The 17,735-nt window shown below is 38.1% G+C and overlaps 2 protein-coding genes across 2 annotated transcripts; one reads left to right on the top strand and one right to left on the bottom strand.

Moving 5' to 3' along the window:
• Positions 1-5,461: 5,461 nt before the first annotated feature.
• Positions 5,462-6,231, top strand: LOC149003286 (large ribosomal subunit protein bL12c-like). Its single transcript, XM_089137732.1, has one exon. It carries the CDS (start codon positions 5,530-5,532, stop codon positions 6,100-6,102), a length of 573 nt encoding a protein of 190 aa, XP_088993858.1. The 5' UTR covers positions 5,462-5,529; the 3' UTR covers positions 6,103-6,231.
• Positions 6,232-12,750: 6,519 nt separating this feature from the next.
• AIP3 (ABI3-interacting protein 3) lies at positions 12,751-17,086 on the bottom strand. The gene is made up of 4 exons (XM_089138505.1): positions 16,917-17,086; positions 16,707-16,817; positions 15,484-15,748; positions 12,751-13,506 (listed from the first exon to the last, which is right to left on the bottom strand). The coding sequence occupies exons 1-3, from the start codon at positions 16,923-16,925 to the stop codon at positions 15,488-15,490; spliced, it is 381 nt and encodes a 126-aa protein (XP_088994631.1). The 5' UTR covers positions 16,926-17,086; the 3' UTR covers positions 12,751-13,506; positions 15,484-15,487.
• Positions 17,087-17,735: the final 649 nt, after the last annotated feature.

The raw sequence follows: 17,735 nt of genomic DNA, 5'->3' as shown, positions 1-17,735 counted from the left end.
AAGAAACACGAACTTACAATTTCTTGATTTTCTTCAAGTTCAGGGCGTGATCCATCAAAGTTTCCGATTGAACTCATCTTTGCGCGCGACTGATCATCCATGAGAAAAATAAACCGGAAAAGAAAGCGAATCGTAGCTAGCTCTTCTGATTTTCTTTGAGGGAGAAGGCTTGGGAGAAAGAATTTTTTGAAATAAGATCGTGAGTTCGCGGGAACAAAAGTTGTTGAGTTGGGGTCGAGGAAGGACTTATCTTGTATTTATTGATTTTGATTTGTGGATTCCACAGACAACGTGTTAATAGAGTTAGGCAGTCCCACTAGGAGTTTAGTACGTCTAAAATTAAACGTAAATAGGGTTTAAACTTTAAACCGTCCTCCAAAATCTAAATTTAAGTGAAAAGGATCTTCTGAGTTCTGACTGATGGAGTGTTAGTGTGTTACTGTGTTACATTGAAGGTTTGGTCCAAATTAACCTTAATTGATTTTAACTTTTGAATTAATATTTTGATTTAATGGTAATTTTCCACTTTAGCCCCATTTTTGTTGAATGTGATTCCTCCGTTTACAGTTGCTCTGGGTTCATTTTCTTTTATACCCCTAGTCCTTTAACCTAAGAAAGTAGTAATCCAATCTTCTCTTGGAAATTTAGTGTGAAAAATGAAGTTATTAAAAATATATAAGAGCCTTTTTCTAGCTTTATATATGTCGGGGGCAGGCGGGGTGTGTGGGGAGGGGGGAAGTCTATTACATAATTCACCAAGTAGAGTGAAATCCGAGATCTCTTCACTAAGAGGTGTTTGTTGTCGCAAAATGAGGGGGGGGGGGGGGGGGGCCAACCCTTTCCTGTCCTTTCTTCTCCCTCACTGGGGACCCACATGTTCCACCCCTTCCCCCCCACCGCCCAGGTTGTGTCCAAAATGAGCCAACCTTTAGTGGTCTATTGCACAATATAAGAACATCTTATACTGGAGGACATACATTATTTTTGTTTAAATAAAATGATCAAACTTTTTTGGATATTAGAAATGGAATTACACACGTATGAACCAAACACTTAACCCTACAAATACAGTTGCCCCAATACACCTTTATCAGAAATGAAGCAAGAAAGACATAATAAAATAGCAGCACTTAACTAAACCTGAATCTCAGGAGCCGCATTGCATCATCCCATTGCAACTCTCTATGGATATGTTTAGGCCAGTTGCCTCTTGGGGTAGAAGTCTGATCACTTGTTGCAATTTTGCAAGAAAATTTTCAATTGGATTCGCTCACGAAAGCAATATGAGATTCTCCATTCGATGCTTTCCAAATAGTTTTTCATGCCACACCAAAGCACAAACCATGGAACTGTGGTTAAAACAATCCATGAGATTTCAAAATCACGAATTTGAGAGTTATATGTGTGGTGGAGATTTAAAAAGGGTTTGCAAAACAATTTTTATTAGGATTCCATGGTTTCATTCCATAACCAAACATCTAATTTTATAAATAAAACTCCTAGCTGAATCTATACGGGATTTGGAATTTTGAGGTTTTTGGGATTTCCCGCGCCGTGTACCCCCCCGCGGCCCTTGGGGGGGGTTTTGGGTTCCTTGGTTTTATTACGGGAAAATATTTCTTGAGATTCCACATGTATATGATAACTATAATTTTTCTATTGGTAGCCATCTAGACCTGCAATTGCCAGAAGTTAATTGACCTCTAGAAATCCTTGAGAAACTTTAGACTTGTGTAGACCTGTAAATGGATCTGATTCGGCTTCGATACACCAATATCCGAATCCGCCAGAAATTTAGAGAAGGCATCTGAATTCGAATCCGAAACTTTATCGGATATCCAATAATAATCCGATCCGATAAACTATCTTATTATTGATTGGTGATTGTCATTTTTTTTAATTTTTAATTTCTGATTTTCAATTTCCAATTATCACGAATCCGATTACTAACCCCTTTTCTAGAGAAAAATATCTATTATTTACTCTAACCGGATAATTTTCGATTATTTGATTACCGACTACCGGTTTCCGAATCCGATTACCATCCCTTTTCAGAGAAAAAAATTAAATACTTTACTTTATCTGGATAAAAATTTATCCGGATATTATCCAATCCGATAAGCAATTATTCGAATTTGAATCCGGTTGCTTAACGGACGGATACGAATATTTTCTAGTAAGAAAAATTTTGGATACAGACACCCTTAAACGAATACGAATGCGAATTCGGAGGCGGATTTCGGCTATACATTTACAGGTCTAGCCTCGTGCACATACGAATGACGATTGGTCATAAAATATTGGGAAAATTCCAGGTTCACCCCAAGATAATTCGCAAAAAGTATGGACACCTCAAAAATATGTGGCTTTGAGACACCCCAAAATGCCTCTTAATTTTAGCAATGGTATAATCCCTTAACAAATTTTGTTAAGTCATAGTTAGATAATTTCATAATTTTGATATTGCCTTAATCTCTTGTAGCTTTACAATATTGTTCCTAGTAAAATGAAATCTTAAATTTCATCTTCTTTTTCATTCATGTGTTCCTTCTTCCTCTATTCATCATTTTTTATTACTAGTAAACTCACACACTGCATACGCACGTGTGGTCATGTGCGAAGAAGGGACTGATGGTGAGTGGTTGGCTATGCTCATTGGGCTAATACCCTAAAAGCAGATAGGCACGCATAGCACATGTGGCCGTAATAAACTTAAACTACCTTTCCATACAATAGGTCATGTGCTTGTTTTGGCTAAACTCAAAGTCCTATTTGTCTAGGCTCTGGATAGACCCTCTTTGCAATGGATATTCTCAAAAATTATGCTAATTTGTTACAAACAAAATGGTTTATGGTACTTGTTCTTTTATCTAGTTTAGTTGGATCAGTGGATTCTAGTTCTCACCCTTGTTCTGGAGTGGAGGGTTCCAACATTGGCCTCTTTTGTAGCCCATGAATGTGCATCCATGATGAGGTCACCTTTTGTTCAAACTCTATTCATTCTCAATGTGTGTAGGGATTCATAATCCATGTGTGAAAATGTTGGTTGAACTTTTGGTAAAATTTCGGTTGGTTTCCCACCATTTTCTTTGAATGGATATATTCTGATTTTTTTTTGGGTGCCTGACTGGTATTCAGATGAGGGGACACCCTTTACTTTGTAGGGACCCTTCTCTTATTCAATTTCTTTTATGGCAGGGATTAAGTGGAGCTTTGTACCTAGGAAGGTCATATAAAATCAGAGAGAACATAATTTGAGGCATGAAATGCTGCTTTAGAATAGAAGAAATTGAGTTAAGTTTCATGGTTGAGAATTGTCTATAATCCTTGATCATCTCAGGGATTTTGCCCCTCCGACAATAATTATGGATGTTGTAGGTGCATTTTCGGCTTTTGAACCATCATATTTGGTTGGTGAAGGTAGAGAAGAAGATGAGATAGATGAAAGTGAATAAAAAGATGAAGATGGCTCCTTTTTGCAACACAAATAAAATTTTGCTACCTTTGTCTGTAGTAGAAGTAATGTTTTCCAGGATCCAAATGACTCCTGCTGTGAAGAAGAAAAAGAAGACTACCCAAAAAAGCCCTTCCAATCAACTTCAAATCAAACCTAACCAAAGGAAGGAAGACTTGAGATTTTTTTAATCAACCACTCTCTTGTTACAATCCCTACTCTGACTGCATCAATACTATCCAAAGAGCACTAATGATCCTCACCTCAAAGTATATGCTTTTTTTCACCTAAAGCTTCACAAAAATTTTGGTGTTGGAAATGACTCACAATCAAGGTCTGACATGTCGACCTGCACTAATGACACAGGTTGACATGTCGGGCGACTTTTGGTGATATATCAAAGCTAAATCTACAAGGGCAGGTGCGTATTTCGTCTTCTTCTTCTTCTTGCTTGGTGGCGGTGCAGGTACAGATGTAGGTGGTGATGCCATGGGTGTTGATGGAGGAATTGTGGGAGGGGGAACTGCAGGAGGTGGAGTGGTGGGAAGGTTGGTTGGAGGTAATGCATGTGGAGGAGTGCTAACTGGAACTAGTGTTGGAGGTGGGGTCGCCACCGGTGGTGGCGTAGCTGGAGCAACCTTGGGAGCTTGTACTGGCGGAGTTGAAAGCTTGAAACTATGGTTGGTGGTGCCGCTATGGGTGTTGTTGGCTATTAGTGATGTCAGTTCATCTTGAAGGTTTCTATGTTGATCATTATTTAACTTGATTTGATTCTTCCTTGTGTTCATTGCATCCGTTGAGAGAAGGGGTTGCATAGATTTTATTTTATCTGTTAATCATTTAATGCTTTGTGTATCTTTGACTCGTAGTGGAACGTTTTTATTTTTCCTCGGGCGATTGTATCACCAAGTGACTAAATTATTTAAAGATAACCATCAAAAGCACTAAGAACATTGGAAAGAACTTGGTTAAAGAAGCACTAAAAATAAAGAATGAGAATTGATACCAAAAAGAGCTGAAGTGTTGAAGGTTCTCTTATATATATTCCATATTAATACTTGGCATCATGTTGTAGCATTAATGATATACAAATTCGAAGAATTGTTGTTACTCAGTAATCTTAAATTTATTACAAAAAAAAAGAAGTAATCTTAAATTTATTGTGAAGTTTGTTTTGCTACTTCAAGCTTATGACCTAATGCAATTTAGGGGGAACCTCGTATGCTTTTTACTTGGTTGTTTGTTATTTCATTTCCTTGTGTTTTTGCTTTCTCACCTTTTTGGCTTTGTTGTGTTGTGCCGTGTGTTTTCCCTTTTGTGGTACCTTGGTCATTGGTGAAATTTTGGTGGTTTGCTTTTTTCGTATGTTTTCTTTGCCTTGTTGTGCTGTGGTCCTCTTCTTGTCCCCTCTTCGGTTGTGGGTTTGTTGTTGGTACTTTAGTTCTCGATAATGGCTATGTAAAGTGTGGGGAGCTTATGTTGTATTCTTTGACAAGGGCATGAGATTGCTATGAGTTTTTGTGGATTATACTAAGTCTTCATCGGAGCTATATTGATGGGGTCAATGCTCGCACCGATAAGAACTCAAAAATTCTAATATTATGTAGCAAAAGATCGCAAGTTCTTCATTGCTGCATCTCCTGTTTTGCTACCAAAAATAAAAGTGTGGAGTTGAGTCTAATGTTGTTGTTTTATACTTAAATTTTTACCTTTTAGAGTGGCCCAACTTCCCAGGGAGGTCTTGGGTTTCATATTTGAAGTTTTGGGGCCAACCTTACCCCGATGAATCTCAGTTCCAAATTTATTTATTTATTTATTATTTATTTAATTTTTTTTACCTTTTAGATCCTCAATGCGAGGCTTGCGAGCAGGGCATGCGTTAAATGACCATTTTGACCTCATATTTAGTGACCATTGAGCAAATGTCATTCATCACTCATCAGGGCAGTTTCGGGCTTATAATATATCCATTCCTCTCTCTCTCCCCCCTTATCTCTTGGTTTCTCCTCTCCTTTTATCTCATCCCTTTCGTTCCCGTCTAGAGGTCCTTGTTTCTCCATCGTTGTTGCGCAAGGATGGCATCGACGCTCACCACACTGGGTCTTCGTTTTCTGACTTCGAATTCGACTTCATCCACTGCTTATCCTTCCCTTTCTCCCACTTCATTCTCGAAGCAAACCCTAAATTTCCCATTTCAAAGCCCTAAATTGTCCCGCAAATCCACATTTCTTCGTCCCATTTGCGCCGTAGCCGTACCCGAGAAAGTAGAGAAGATCGGAAATGAACTCAAGAACTTAACCCTAGAAGAGGCTCGCGGTCTTGTTGACTGGTTACAAGAAGAGCTTGGTGTCTCAGCTGCTGCCTTCGCACCCGCGGCTGTTGCCGCAGTGCCTGGTGCCGTCGCAGATGCAGGCGCTGCCGTCGTCGAAGAGAAGACGGAATTCGATGTAGTAATCGAAGAAGTTCCTAGTAACTCCAGGATTGCAGCGATTAAGGCCGTGAGAGCACTAACGAGTCTGGCGTTGAAGGAAGCAAAGGAGTTGATAGAAGGATTACCAAAGAAATTCAAGGAGGCAGTGCCAAAGGAAGAGGCCGAGGAAGCCAAGAAGCAGCTCGAAGCAGCTGGGGCAAAGGTGTCCATTGTTTAGGCTTTAGACAGATGCTGATAGATCGGAAGGTGTGATGCATTAGACCACTGCTTTTGTCCTATTTATTTCTGTGATAAAATCTACTGGTTGTTTAATTGTAACAGTAATGCGAATTTCAGTTTTGAGTAATTATTATCTTGCACAGTTGCATCTCTTTGCGTCGTTGTCGGTTGTACAATTAGCTCAAATTTGTGTGGATTATTTCGAAGAAGTTCTTTTTATGGATTTGTTTTTCTTTTCTTGACTGGATGGCCTGCAAAAAGCTGTAACCCTCCCTATATTTAAGCTTTAAGTGCAGTGAACACACATTTCAGTGACTCCACTCACACGGCCTTCATGGATAGACAGCATTACTCTTAAAGAAAGCTGTTTAACAGTGCCAGATGAATCAGGAGAAGAGGAGGCATAGAATGAAAGAGCGCAAGGACAGGGGAAGAGGTACTGGGAACATGTTTTCACTTACGCAAATTTGTAAGAACTAATGTAGGGCAACGCTCTAACAAAGAACCGCTCCTTAATTCAATTTTTTTTTCTTAACACCGGCAACTGCTATGAAATGCCATAAACGGAATGCTATTGAACAATGCTATTTTTTTCCAAATGTTAAAATAAATGAATGGCCTTGAGATCTTTGGTTAGGACTAGATTGCCTCTTGGAATGGAGGTAATTTTTGTTCTCAGTTGGAAAGAGCAATGGTTCGATACTGTATTTGAGGATGGATCATATTATGTAGCTCCCAGGTTATTAATGAGATCCAACACATTAAAGTTGTTCTCAGACCAAGAAAAAAAACTTAATGTTGTTCCAAAAATGCATACCAAATTCAGTGTCTTAATTTGAGGTTTCTTGCTCACGTTTTGAATTGAATGAACTTTTCTATTGCCTTCATTCCGCAAATGATTGAAAGTAATTTTGGGAATAGAAGCAGATATCTGCATTTCTTATTGGTTCTTAGGGAAATTTTCAGCTCCACTCCTTGAGGTATTACCTAAAATTACTGCCACCCCTGAGGTATCCAATTTATCAATCAAACCCCTAATTACTAACATTAGTGGATATTTTGAGCTAATATTTCACAGAAAAGGACCTCTTTCACAGTGTACACATATTCATATGAATGATTATTTATAATGGGTTTTACTTCTTTTGCAGTTCATAAAAAGGAAGAGAATATGAACTCCTGTAAGTCTTAAATACATTCTTCAAGTTTATATTCAATTAGCTTGCCCTAAATGGATGGATAGAAATTTCCACAGTGCCTGTAGATGGTGTATTGATGACAATCTGATGTCCATGGTCTCCGTTATCCTTTTCGAGAATTGCTATGATAACTTTTAACATTATCTGTGTACAGCTGTTGTATGATAAAGGTGTTTAGATTTATTGTAGGTTGCACCCTATGGAAGACCTGCACTAAAGAAAAGGCTTTTTGCTGCCTGAAGGTAACTAACCCACCCCTTACAGTAGATGATGATTTGATTCTTGTACACCAATCATTAGCGTCACTTCATTCATTAGATATGATAGAACTTAAAGGAAACTTGTTTATATGAGGGTAAATTTTAAGTGAAGCTTTAGCAAAATATGACTCACTACCTTTACATTTGATGCTTAGTTTCTGTCAAAATCTTATACATCAATTCAATTCTCCTCTTTTAACTTATCTGTGTAATGGATTTCATTCAATTGTGGAGGGGTCCTATGATCCTATCTTGTTTCACGAAGTGGAATGCCCACAGTATCCTCATACCATATATTTAAGTTGGAAGTCTATCAGGATTCAGATGGCATATAACATGTATACCCTGCAAACTCCCCCATATTTTTTCTGTTTTACTATGGATATTGCAATGCTGGATGCAGTTGAAGTCATGGCGCAGCTTGGATAATTGCATCTGTAGCAATTGCCATATATATATATATATATATATATATATACTCTTACAGAATGAACTATTTTCTGAGATAATATCAAAGAATTAAATAGAAATATTTTCTGATAAATTTCATAAATTTGGGAAGGAAATTGATGTGTTGGTGAGATTATTCACAGGAAATAGATAATTAAGTCTAGAAACCTTGTGAATGAAAAAGTACATTAAAAATTAAATGGCCTCAAAAGGTAATTTTTGTTCCAAATTGTCAGGGTAAAAAGACAATAAGAAAGGCAGTGCTTGTTGTGTAGGAACCAGGAATAGAGCCATTAACTCGGTTGGCAAGGTCAAAATCTCACTATTAAGAGATTACAAGTTTCAAGTTGCAACACGCCTTGTTGCCTAACTGTCCAACCACTTCCCCACCCCATGAGAACCCAGGAAAACACACACACACATGCAGAGACTGATAGTTTACTTAGGATGCAGTCCTTTTTTTTTTTTTATTTATCTTATTAGAATGGGTAGATTTTGTAGGGAACTAGGGATTACTTTTAAGTAGTTTTGTTTTTTTAGTATGCCTTAGTTTGTTAGGTTCTTCATTGGATGTTCTTTCCTTTTTAGATTGGTTTCTGTTTTGATTTAAGAATGTCTTCTTCGTATATGCATCATAATATGGTAAAGGAGTTCAGAATTGATTGTTGAAATTGATAGTATGCTCAAGCAAGTAATTATGCATGTGTGTCACCTCAACTCTCCCCCTACAAGTCTAATTCTTCCCAGGCTTCCCTTCTTTTCCTAACCAGCCTTTCACTAGCATTTAGGCCAGGTCGGTCAATTTTCCCCTCCTGGTTTTTGTTCCATTGATCTGTTTCCCGTATTCGCTGCAGTTGATACTGTTAAGTCAAACAGATAACCAATTCCTAAATCATTGGAATTGCCTTAGGATAATGTTTAGTTCTGTCCCCATTACGTGTTGATGGCATGAAGAGGGCATGTTATGAAAACTTGTACGTCCAACAAGATTAATTTGAAGTTTTGGCTAATATAGATCTAAGTTTTTAGTGATAAGGCTCTCATTTGGGGTTCATTTTTCATGCTGAAATTCTATGGAGACTTGTTGAATTTACTGGAAGGAAAATTTTATGTTTGAAGTTTTTGATGGTGTACTCGGATAATTAGGTGAACACCTATGAGCATAAGTAGATCATCTGATACAAAAGAACGGTGAAGAGTTTCATCTCTTTCCTTCATACTGTTAAAAGAACAACCGCAAAACTAACCTTGTGTTGCATTTTCTTTTGAACTATGGTAACAACAGTCAAAAGCAGCCAGCTTATGTTGGCTTCATCTGAAATCACTATTACTAAACTGCTGGGAGTGTCATCTCCCATCATTCAAAGTAAGTAATTTTTTGGAGGGAAGCTTTGTGACCATCTACTATGCTCATAGAGGCTAGGGGCTTAGCCTATTACGCTTGGCTGGTCTGCTACATTGGCATGGAGTGCGATGCCTCTCTGGTGATCAATAAGATAAATGTAACCATGGTCTTCCCAGAGGCACATTGCAGTAAGAATCGTTTTTCTTTGTAGAGTTGAATATTTTCCTCCTGTTATTTTAGACCATGTTATTACAGCAAATTCTCTGGTCACAACCTATACTCACATTCATATGGTTGTGTATTCTCAATTGAGAACGCATTTTGAGATGGTAAAAACAGTGTTGTGTGCATTCTCTTCATTGCCCTTGAATGATCCATATTTTCATTCTTGCCTGAGCCTTCTCTTTTGAACCTTTTTTATTAAAAAAAAATCCCTGTGGGAACCCTGATATTCTCTTGGGTATCTGACGATCAGAGCTTGCTCCAGCAGAGACTTGGTAGGCTTTGATCAGCGAAACAAAGTCTCTTGGGGCAGCTCCTACTGAGAATCTCTGTTAGATCTAATTCGCTTGGCAATTGATCTACAATCTGCAAAATTCTCTAGTATGCATTTTCTGTATTCTAGGTCTGGCAGCCAGAAACATGTCTACTGGTTTGGGTTGTATTTTGCGCTTCTGCTACTTGAGAAGCATAGCTGTGAAGTTTGAGCTTTGAATTGAACGCTTGAGCGTTTCTCAGTGGCTTTATTTCTGTTTCTGGTGTTGCATAAATTGGGTATTTCATCATCTCTTATTCAAGCTCTAACTTATAGATCAAAGGCATCACTTCATGCACTGTTAAGAACTGCTGAAGATGAAGTCCCCAACCTTGCTCTGTGTAACTAACAACCCATCTTTCTTGGGAGCATATACATGGAGCTCTATTCACTCGTCTCTACCACTCCCGTTTCAATTCACCTTGTTTTTATCTTGCCCTTCTCCCCGTTAAGACTTCTTGAGTTTGATAGAATCTTACTTAATCTTGCGTCTTTATTTGTGAGCATTTTCTCTTTATTTTGCTGGTTTTTTATTTAATTTGTTCTTCATTTTAGGGTTGAAGATTTGCATATTTAAAGCTGCCACTTCCAACGTGTTATCTTCTCGACTTTGTTGGACCAAAAGGATTTGCCACAGAGCTTTCACAATTCATATATGGACCGGTAACTTTACATCTTTACTTGTCTTCCTTTTTGTCAACCATAAATTAATTACATTTGTAGATTCATGTAGAAAAGAGTAGTCACCTTTGATGTTTTCTGTCTCGGAATACAAGCTGACTTAGTAAGTTATAAGCTTATTTGAATGTATCTGGGTTTATTATGGTGAAAGCTTTTGATCACAGAAAGTCTACACTAGCGAGGATCTCACCAGCAGAAGATTATCCCTACAAAATTTAACATTTTATATTGATGTCGAGAAAAGTAGCGCTACCGCTGCCTATGATTACTTTCTGTAAGAAATGCAAAGAACAGAAACCTGCAGATGTTAGTAGCAGAAGTCTCCAGGCTTAATATTGGGCTAGCTGGTGAATTGCGTTCAAAGCTGAATTGCATCACCAATCCTTATATGTTTGATCAGGTTCATCATGCTAATCATACAATACCCCGTGCAAAAAGATGATGGTTCAGAAACAAGTTTTTGCTTATAATTTTGCTAGGTTCTAAATGTTTGAGTAAATCTGTTTTTTTCAAATAGAGTACTCTTTGTGGGCAATGGCCTTGGGTGTTTCCTACTAAAAACTCCCTAATCTAACTTCACTTTTCAAGCCAAGTTCTGCTCATCTTCTTTACTGGCTTGAAGGGGCAGATTTTCGATGCAAAGAATTTGTTATTGATTGATGAGTGGTAGATTTCCTATGCTAAACCAAAAGGCACAGATGCACTTCTTTTGATTGTTGTATTATTTCCTGATCATGATATTGGTTCAGCATCTGAAATACACAAGTAAATCAATCTTTGTTAATAATATAATCCAAAGTTAAGCTCTTTCCTTATACAAATATCTGAATTTTTATCTCTAGAACAGCAAGACTTTTATTGAAAAATAAACAAATCTTTGTTATGCAACAACAGTATTGGGAGAACATTGATAAAACGGAAGTCACAGCCATCTGTGCTATAAACCCTTCATTTCTCACTGCGAAAAAGTAAAGACAAGGCCATTCTTGCATTAAGGTTGCACATTGTAAAATAAATAGATCTAGAGTTTTTTTTATAGGGGGCCCACTTAAGTGAGGTGAGACTTTAGGCATTTCTCTTGAAGGGCCAAATATTATTGCTGGCCTACTTCAAAAATATAGATTGCCCTTGATTTTGTTTAGTCATTTCATTTTTGAAGGTGAAATGACCATAATGCCTGTATGCACTAACATAGTCACATACTCTTCCTTAGGTGGGGGGGGGGGGATTCTCTCTTCACCATGTCTGCCAGAAGTCACCTGCCATCACCAACAATCACCCCCCCCCCACTGGTCATCCTTTTGGCAACCACTGCCCCCACCTTCTCCCCTTGCTTGTTGGAGATCATCCGCTTTCCTTTTGCGGAATCCCTCTTCAGAAGTTTGGGAATTGAAGCCGAAAATGCAAACTATCAGCTTTGGAACCCAATCCATCTTTCAAATTTTGGGTTGAATCAAAGAAAGCAAAATACCTAAGGAAATTAAAACTTTTTAGGGTTTCAAAAGAAGTGAAAATGATTTTTGTGTATCTCAATTGAAGCAAAGAGCCCTCCATGTTGAGGGGTCATTACTTCAATTATTCTCAATGTTCTTTGAATGGGTCTCTTACTAATCTCTCAATGAGAAGTTGCCCAAAAATCGTACATAGAGTGACAGCAAATATAAAGATAACCCCAAGGGTTGCTATCTCAAATGTGTTACCTGAACGTGATTTGGTGGTATAGATTTTGAGCAACAGTATCAAAATACTGATCAAATGCATTCCATCGCCAACAAACTGGCCTTTTCAGGTTTTATGCAGATTGTCCTATCCAATGCATTTCGATTGTTGACCCTTTAAAGTCACTTCGGTTAATGCGATACGTTGTCAAGAAATCTATAACTTCTTTTAACAGAATAATTCATCGCATTGCATGCCAAATTTCTTTATTTAGTTTCTATTTGTTGCAAAGCAAAGTTGCCAGTAGGGAGGATATCAGCTGTGATTTGTAGTTGTTGAACCTTCATTGGTTTTGTTATCTGGATTAAGGTTTACTGTATCCCTCGATACCATGCAATACTAACCGAGCCTTTTAGGTCTTCTGCAATTGACCCAGGTCTTCTGGATTATGCTTTCTTGTAAATGTTGCAAAGCAAAGTTGACAGAAGGGAGGCTAGTTGATATTGACTGTGATTTGTAGTTGTTGAGCCTTCATTGGTTTTGTCATCTGGATTTTATCTGCTGATATGTAGAAAATCCATAACTTTTTACATTTCTTGGGAGACGGTGTTGGAAGTGATGGCAATAGTAAAATTATTCATTATGAAATTGAAAGTTGAAATGGCTAATCAGCTATTTCACAAATTCTATACTATTTGATTTCTATTTTTCCAAATTAAGGTGCAAAAATTTTAAAATTAAATCAAACATTTGTTAGAATAAAAATCTACCTGATAAGATAAAATGAGAATCATACCAAATCAGACACTAGTTTCCCTCAAACAAAACTCATATGATGATGGATCAGCACAAAACTATAGCTCGACCCCAGCACTGGAAATGTTGCATCAATGAGGAACAACAATCTTGTAAATGTCTTTCTTTTTCTATCATTTTTTCAAAATACAACTAGAACTTCATCACGCTCAGAGCAAAGAAGCTACATCTATCTACCTTTAACCATAGTCTTGAAAAAATGGCCATGATTGCTCTAAGTCATGGGCCAAGGAAGAAACATTACAATCCCTGATAAGTGAGAATAACCAAAGTGAACCCAGTCATTGCAACTGCAACATCCAAAGTGAAAGTAAAAAGACTCGCATGTCCACTTCACCATTTCCTGTTTAAAAACCTCTACTAAGATCTGGCAGTCGGTACAAATAGTAACAGACTCTTCACCCACTCTCTGGCATCTTGTAATCCTTTGATCAGCCACCTTCCCTTGTTGCATTCCCTGCAAACCCCAAGTCCAAAGATGCAACATAAAATGTATATCAAAATAAACTTCTCACTCCCATATGTCATCTGCAGAGTATATTTGGAGAGTAACTACCATCACAGTTAAGAGGTGTAGTTTCTAACACAAAGGTATGGATAATAGATGCAGGTTGTCCAGGATATTTAAGAATCAGAAGAGGCAAATGAAACAAACCCAGATCGGTGATCCAAACAATTGTTCCTAGCATACCACACAAAATAACAAATGATAGCAAATACTAAAAAGATAAACATGCCATCTTGTTTTTGATGGGAACATTATCTTGCAGATTGTCTGGTCGCCCGGACCTCCCGCCGATATCCACATGCAGCCCTACTGGAGTCAGCAGAACATCTCCTTTTTTCGGATACTGTTCTACACTAGCATCATTAGTCCTTTAATTAAGTCATTAATTGAATTGGTGGGTGTAAAGATACTGTTCAAGTGACGAGTATCTAGTTTTGTTACAAGCCATAAATTCTATTCTAGAGTCCTATTTTATGTATGGAAATTATATAGCCATAGAGGCTATAAATATAGAAATATACTCAGTTTAACCCACGCTTTGACTGATAATTTCTTTTAGAGCATTGCCTAATTAGAGAAGAGATTTCCCTCTCCAACCCTTAATCGAATTCTTCTTTCCCCCCCAACTCTGTCCTGATCGGTCTCCATTGCAGGAATTTCTGCAAGTATAAGGGTATCTCCAAGCATTCAACCTGGTGTCATCACTAATCATTTAAGTCGAATCCATTCCCTAACCTAGTTATTCTTTTAATCCTCTGCAGCCATGACTATTTTTTGCCTTTGTCTCCTTGCTTTTTTAAGACAAAATCCCCCCAAAGACCATTCCCAGCATAAAACAGCCCCAAATCATGTTTGAACATTACTCTCCAGCCCCTTGACATTCTATCAAGCAGAAACCCAAAATTTTCAGTTTCATCTTTTACCTTCTAATTTTGTGACCCCATATTAAAATTATATCAAGCCAGCAATGAAACTTCAAGTTTGGCAACATCGTCCTCTGTCCCATTGGATGACTCGATCCAGAGTAAAGTCCATTCCATCCATCAAAACCTTAAAAACTCCATCTCATTTTCTTCCTGAGAAACCCTAAAATTCACCCAGCCCATACCAACATCCAAAATTAACCCCCATTCTGCCAGCTTATTACCCATAACCTAACAAAACCATTCGCGTTTAGTTGCATTTGGGGCAGCCGCAACCCTAGATTCCTTCATTCTCCACTTTCAAGAAACCCAAAGTTCTTACTCTATATTGCTGAAACTCCAATTCCAGCAATATCCCGCCATCAACAAAACCCTACACCTTCACTGATAACCTTCTTACACTCAATTGACATAACACTACCATCAAATCTCAGGTCTTACTAACCCTAACACTAGTATTGACCATAAAACCCTAATTTGACCCACCAGTTCAACCCAGATCTTGGACATTGGCTCCTAGTTTGCTCTCCTAACAATCTAGGATCACATCACTTTCCTAGCAACACCTGCAAGGACTCGTCAAGCACAAGACTTTCCCTCTTAACAGATCGGCATGGACACCACTTCACCAGAGTGATTGATGAGATACCAAGTTCTTGATAGCCTTAAAAACGTTCAATATGTAATGCACCAGTGAGAGGATCAAATATGGTGGAAGCCTCTATAATACTATCAAAGTTAAATGAATTATTCAAACAGGATTGTGCTGCTGACTTGGGTTGGCTGCAACTGTGTATATCACTATCAAAGTTAAAGGATGCCGTCCACACATGGGTTGTCACAGTGCTAATTGCCAAGGTTTCTTGGGGGTTGTTGATTGGCTGTAAGCTGCTTAGATAACCAGACATAGATTCAAAGATATACAGATCAATTCAAACACAATGAATACTGTTCTCATTCCATAATCATGATAAGGAACTGAGACGTAAGCAGTGACTAGTACCAGATCAGTCTTCCTCCAAGTTGATAGAATCCTTGAACTTTCCATACAAAATTTTCTTTAATTCAGCCATCTGTGCAAGTATCGAAGCCTTCTCTTCCTCCAGCTTCTCCAAGTTCTTACGCGTCACCTCTTGCATTTGCTCAATCCTGCTTTCTACCTCTTCTTTTGGCATATGAGCAAAAACCTCCCCTACCTGGAATCTCACAACCTCCTCATCTGTAAGGATCAATTCATTGCTAGCATCCTCCAGATTCTCGTTGGTTTCCTGGACCAAAAATATCTTAGACAAGCGTTTGAAAGGCTAAAAGAAATGAACACAAAATAAAAAGTAAATATCTAAGGAACATTTTGCACAGAGAAGAAAGCTTTTTAGTGGAGGGTAAAGTCTTGAGCAAAACAAGATGGAACATCCAACTAACAAAAAGAATACTTGTGCAACTAACTCAGAACTTGATAAACTACCTATAGTTTTGGTTCTTGTAGAAAATCATTGGTATAAGGTTTATATTTTACTTCATTTTCCAACAATCCCCTCAGAAGTTAATTTCCTTTCATGCTATTTTTACCCCAATCTTAAAATATTTCCATTTTACAAAAGTTTACATCCCAAGACATGGCACTCATGAAAATTTGTAATTTACATCCAAACATATAAAGCATTTATCTGTTTCATGTACTTGTAGAGAAATATGTAGAAGTGTGACTTGCTACAAAATATTAGCAGAAAAGCTGGCCAATCTGAATTATAGCCCTGCTTCAACATTGATTGCATTCACTACCTCACGCAAGCTCAAATCTAGAGGTAAACATACTGAATGGAGTCAAAAAGATCGGGCTCACAGCCTCACACTCAGGCTAAGGATGAAAAATGGCTCCACCCTGACCTCCTATTACTGGCTTTTGACTTGTTTGAGGATTATGGTAACAGTAAGACCGAAGTTTCTTAGGGGAAAATTTACTGGTATTGTGCATTCCTTGGCTAATAGATGTAGTTGTAGTTGCGCACTGGTGATCTATACTTGCCTACTTGCAGGTATATAAATTGAAACAAATAACACAGTAGCAGTAGCAGGAACAAATGTATTCTTTGAACGAAAAAAAAAAAGAAGGAACAAATAAATTGTTCAAACTTTTGTAGAAGCATCACAAATCAAAGAGAAAAACCAAATTCAGAAGAAATAAAGATATTTTTGGACTTCCTTTTTTTGGGGAAAGATACCTACTTTAGCAATCCTGATCTCGTCGTCAAGTTCGTGAAATCTGTTGTTTAATCTTCCGAATTTATTTATATTCTGCTGATCCTCCCATGTGACTTGGGTCTCCGAACCTCCGCCCTTCGAAGTTCAATAAAAACCAGAAAATTTCACAAACTCTTCAAAAATAAAACCCAAAAAAAAGAAACAAAAAAGGAAGCTTTAAAGGTCAGGATTTACCTGTTGCATATTTGAATTGTTATGAATGGAGAAGACAGGAGATCAGTGACACAGTGAGTCTCTGACGGCAAAGAAGAAGCTTTACTTTGGTTGTGGCCGTGCAAACTCCTAGAGAATGCGAAACACATACACAGCGCAGGGGAACGAACTCCGTCTAAGGTTAAGGGAAAGCCCTGGATTTCAAGCAGAACCCTTTGACAACCGTTAGATTGGCATTTTCTATTTGGTAAATATTTTATACCTGATCAATCGTCTTAAGGGCAGTGATTGATATCAAAGTGGATATCCTCACCACCTAGGCTCCCCTCCCCTTTAAATACACCCACACTCTCATGACTATGGGACCCACATTTTCCCAGCCTGATAGAGGCAGACCTAGGTGAATGTGGGTTCCACACTCATTTGAGTTTTGGTACAAGGTCAACCTAGGTCGAGAAGATTTTGACTCAATGCAAAAAACTGTTAATAATGATTGACTTGGTTATTGTTACGGGTAGAAGTTTATGCTTCCCTCACACGTTTCTACCACATAAGAGAGGAGTGCACATTTGGGTCTTAAAAATATGAATACGGAGTGCAACCTTAGCCGGCCCTCTTCCAACGAGTGGTAAAAAAGTATGAGGAATCTGGATCCTAACACGTAGAGGTTAATGCTCCCTTTGCACGTCTCCACCACATACGAGGAAATAAGCACACCTTTGAGTTATGAGAATATGAATAAGAGGTGCGGCCTCAATATCCCCCCTCCTAAGGTAGAAAGTGAAAGAAAAGCATAGACTTCTTCAGCGACAGGTTGAAGATTTGGACTTTGCTTTGATG

This window comes from Hakea prostrata, chromosome 10 (assembly GCF_041222555.1).
Source record: "Hakea prostrata isolate BN-2017 chromosome 10, UWA_Hpros_2, whole genome shotgun sequence".
NCBI lineage: Eukaryota > Viridiplantae > Streptophyta > Magnoliopsida > Proteales > Proteaceae > Hakea > Hakea prostrata.
This window is presented reverse-complemented; position numbering and strand designations above follow the sequence as displayed.

What these genes read in the sequence shown, in the direction of transcription:
- LOC149003286 (XM_089137732.1), top strand. Translation starts at nt 5,530, where the DNA reads ATGGCATCGACGCTCACCACACTGGGTCTTCGTTTTCTGACTTCGAAT.
- AIP3 (XM_089138505.1), bottom strand. An exon ending in ACGAGATCAGGATTGCTAAA is followed by an intron (nt 15,749 to 16,706) that starts GTAGGTATCTTT and finishes TTTTTGGTCCAG; the next exon opens with GAAACCAACGAGAATCTGGA.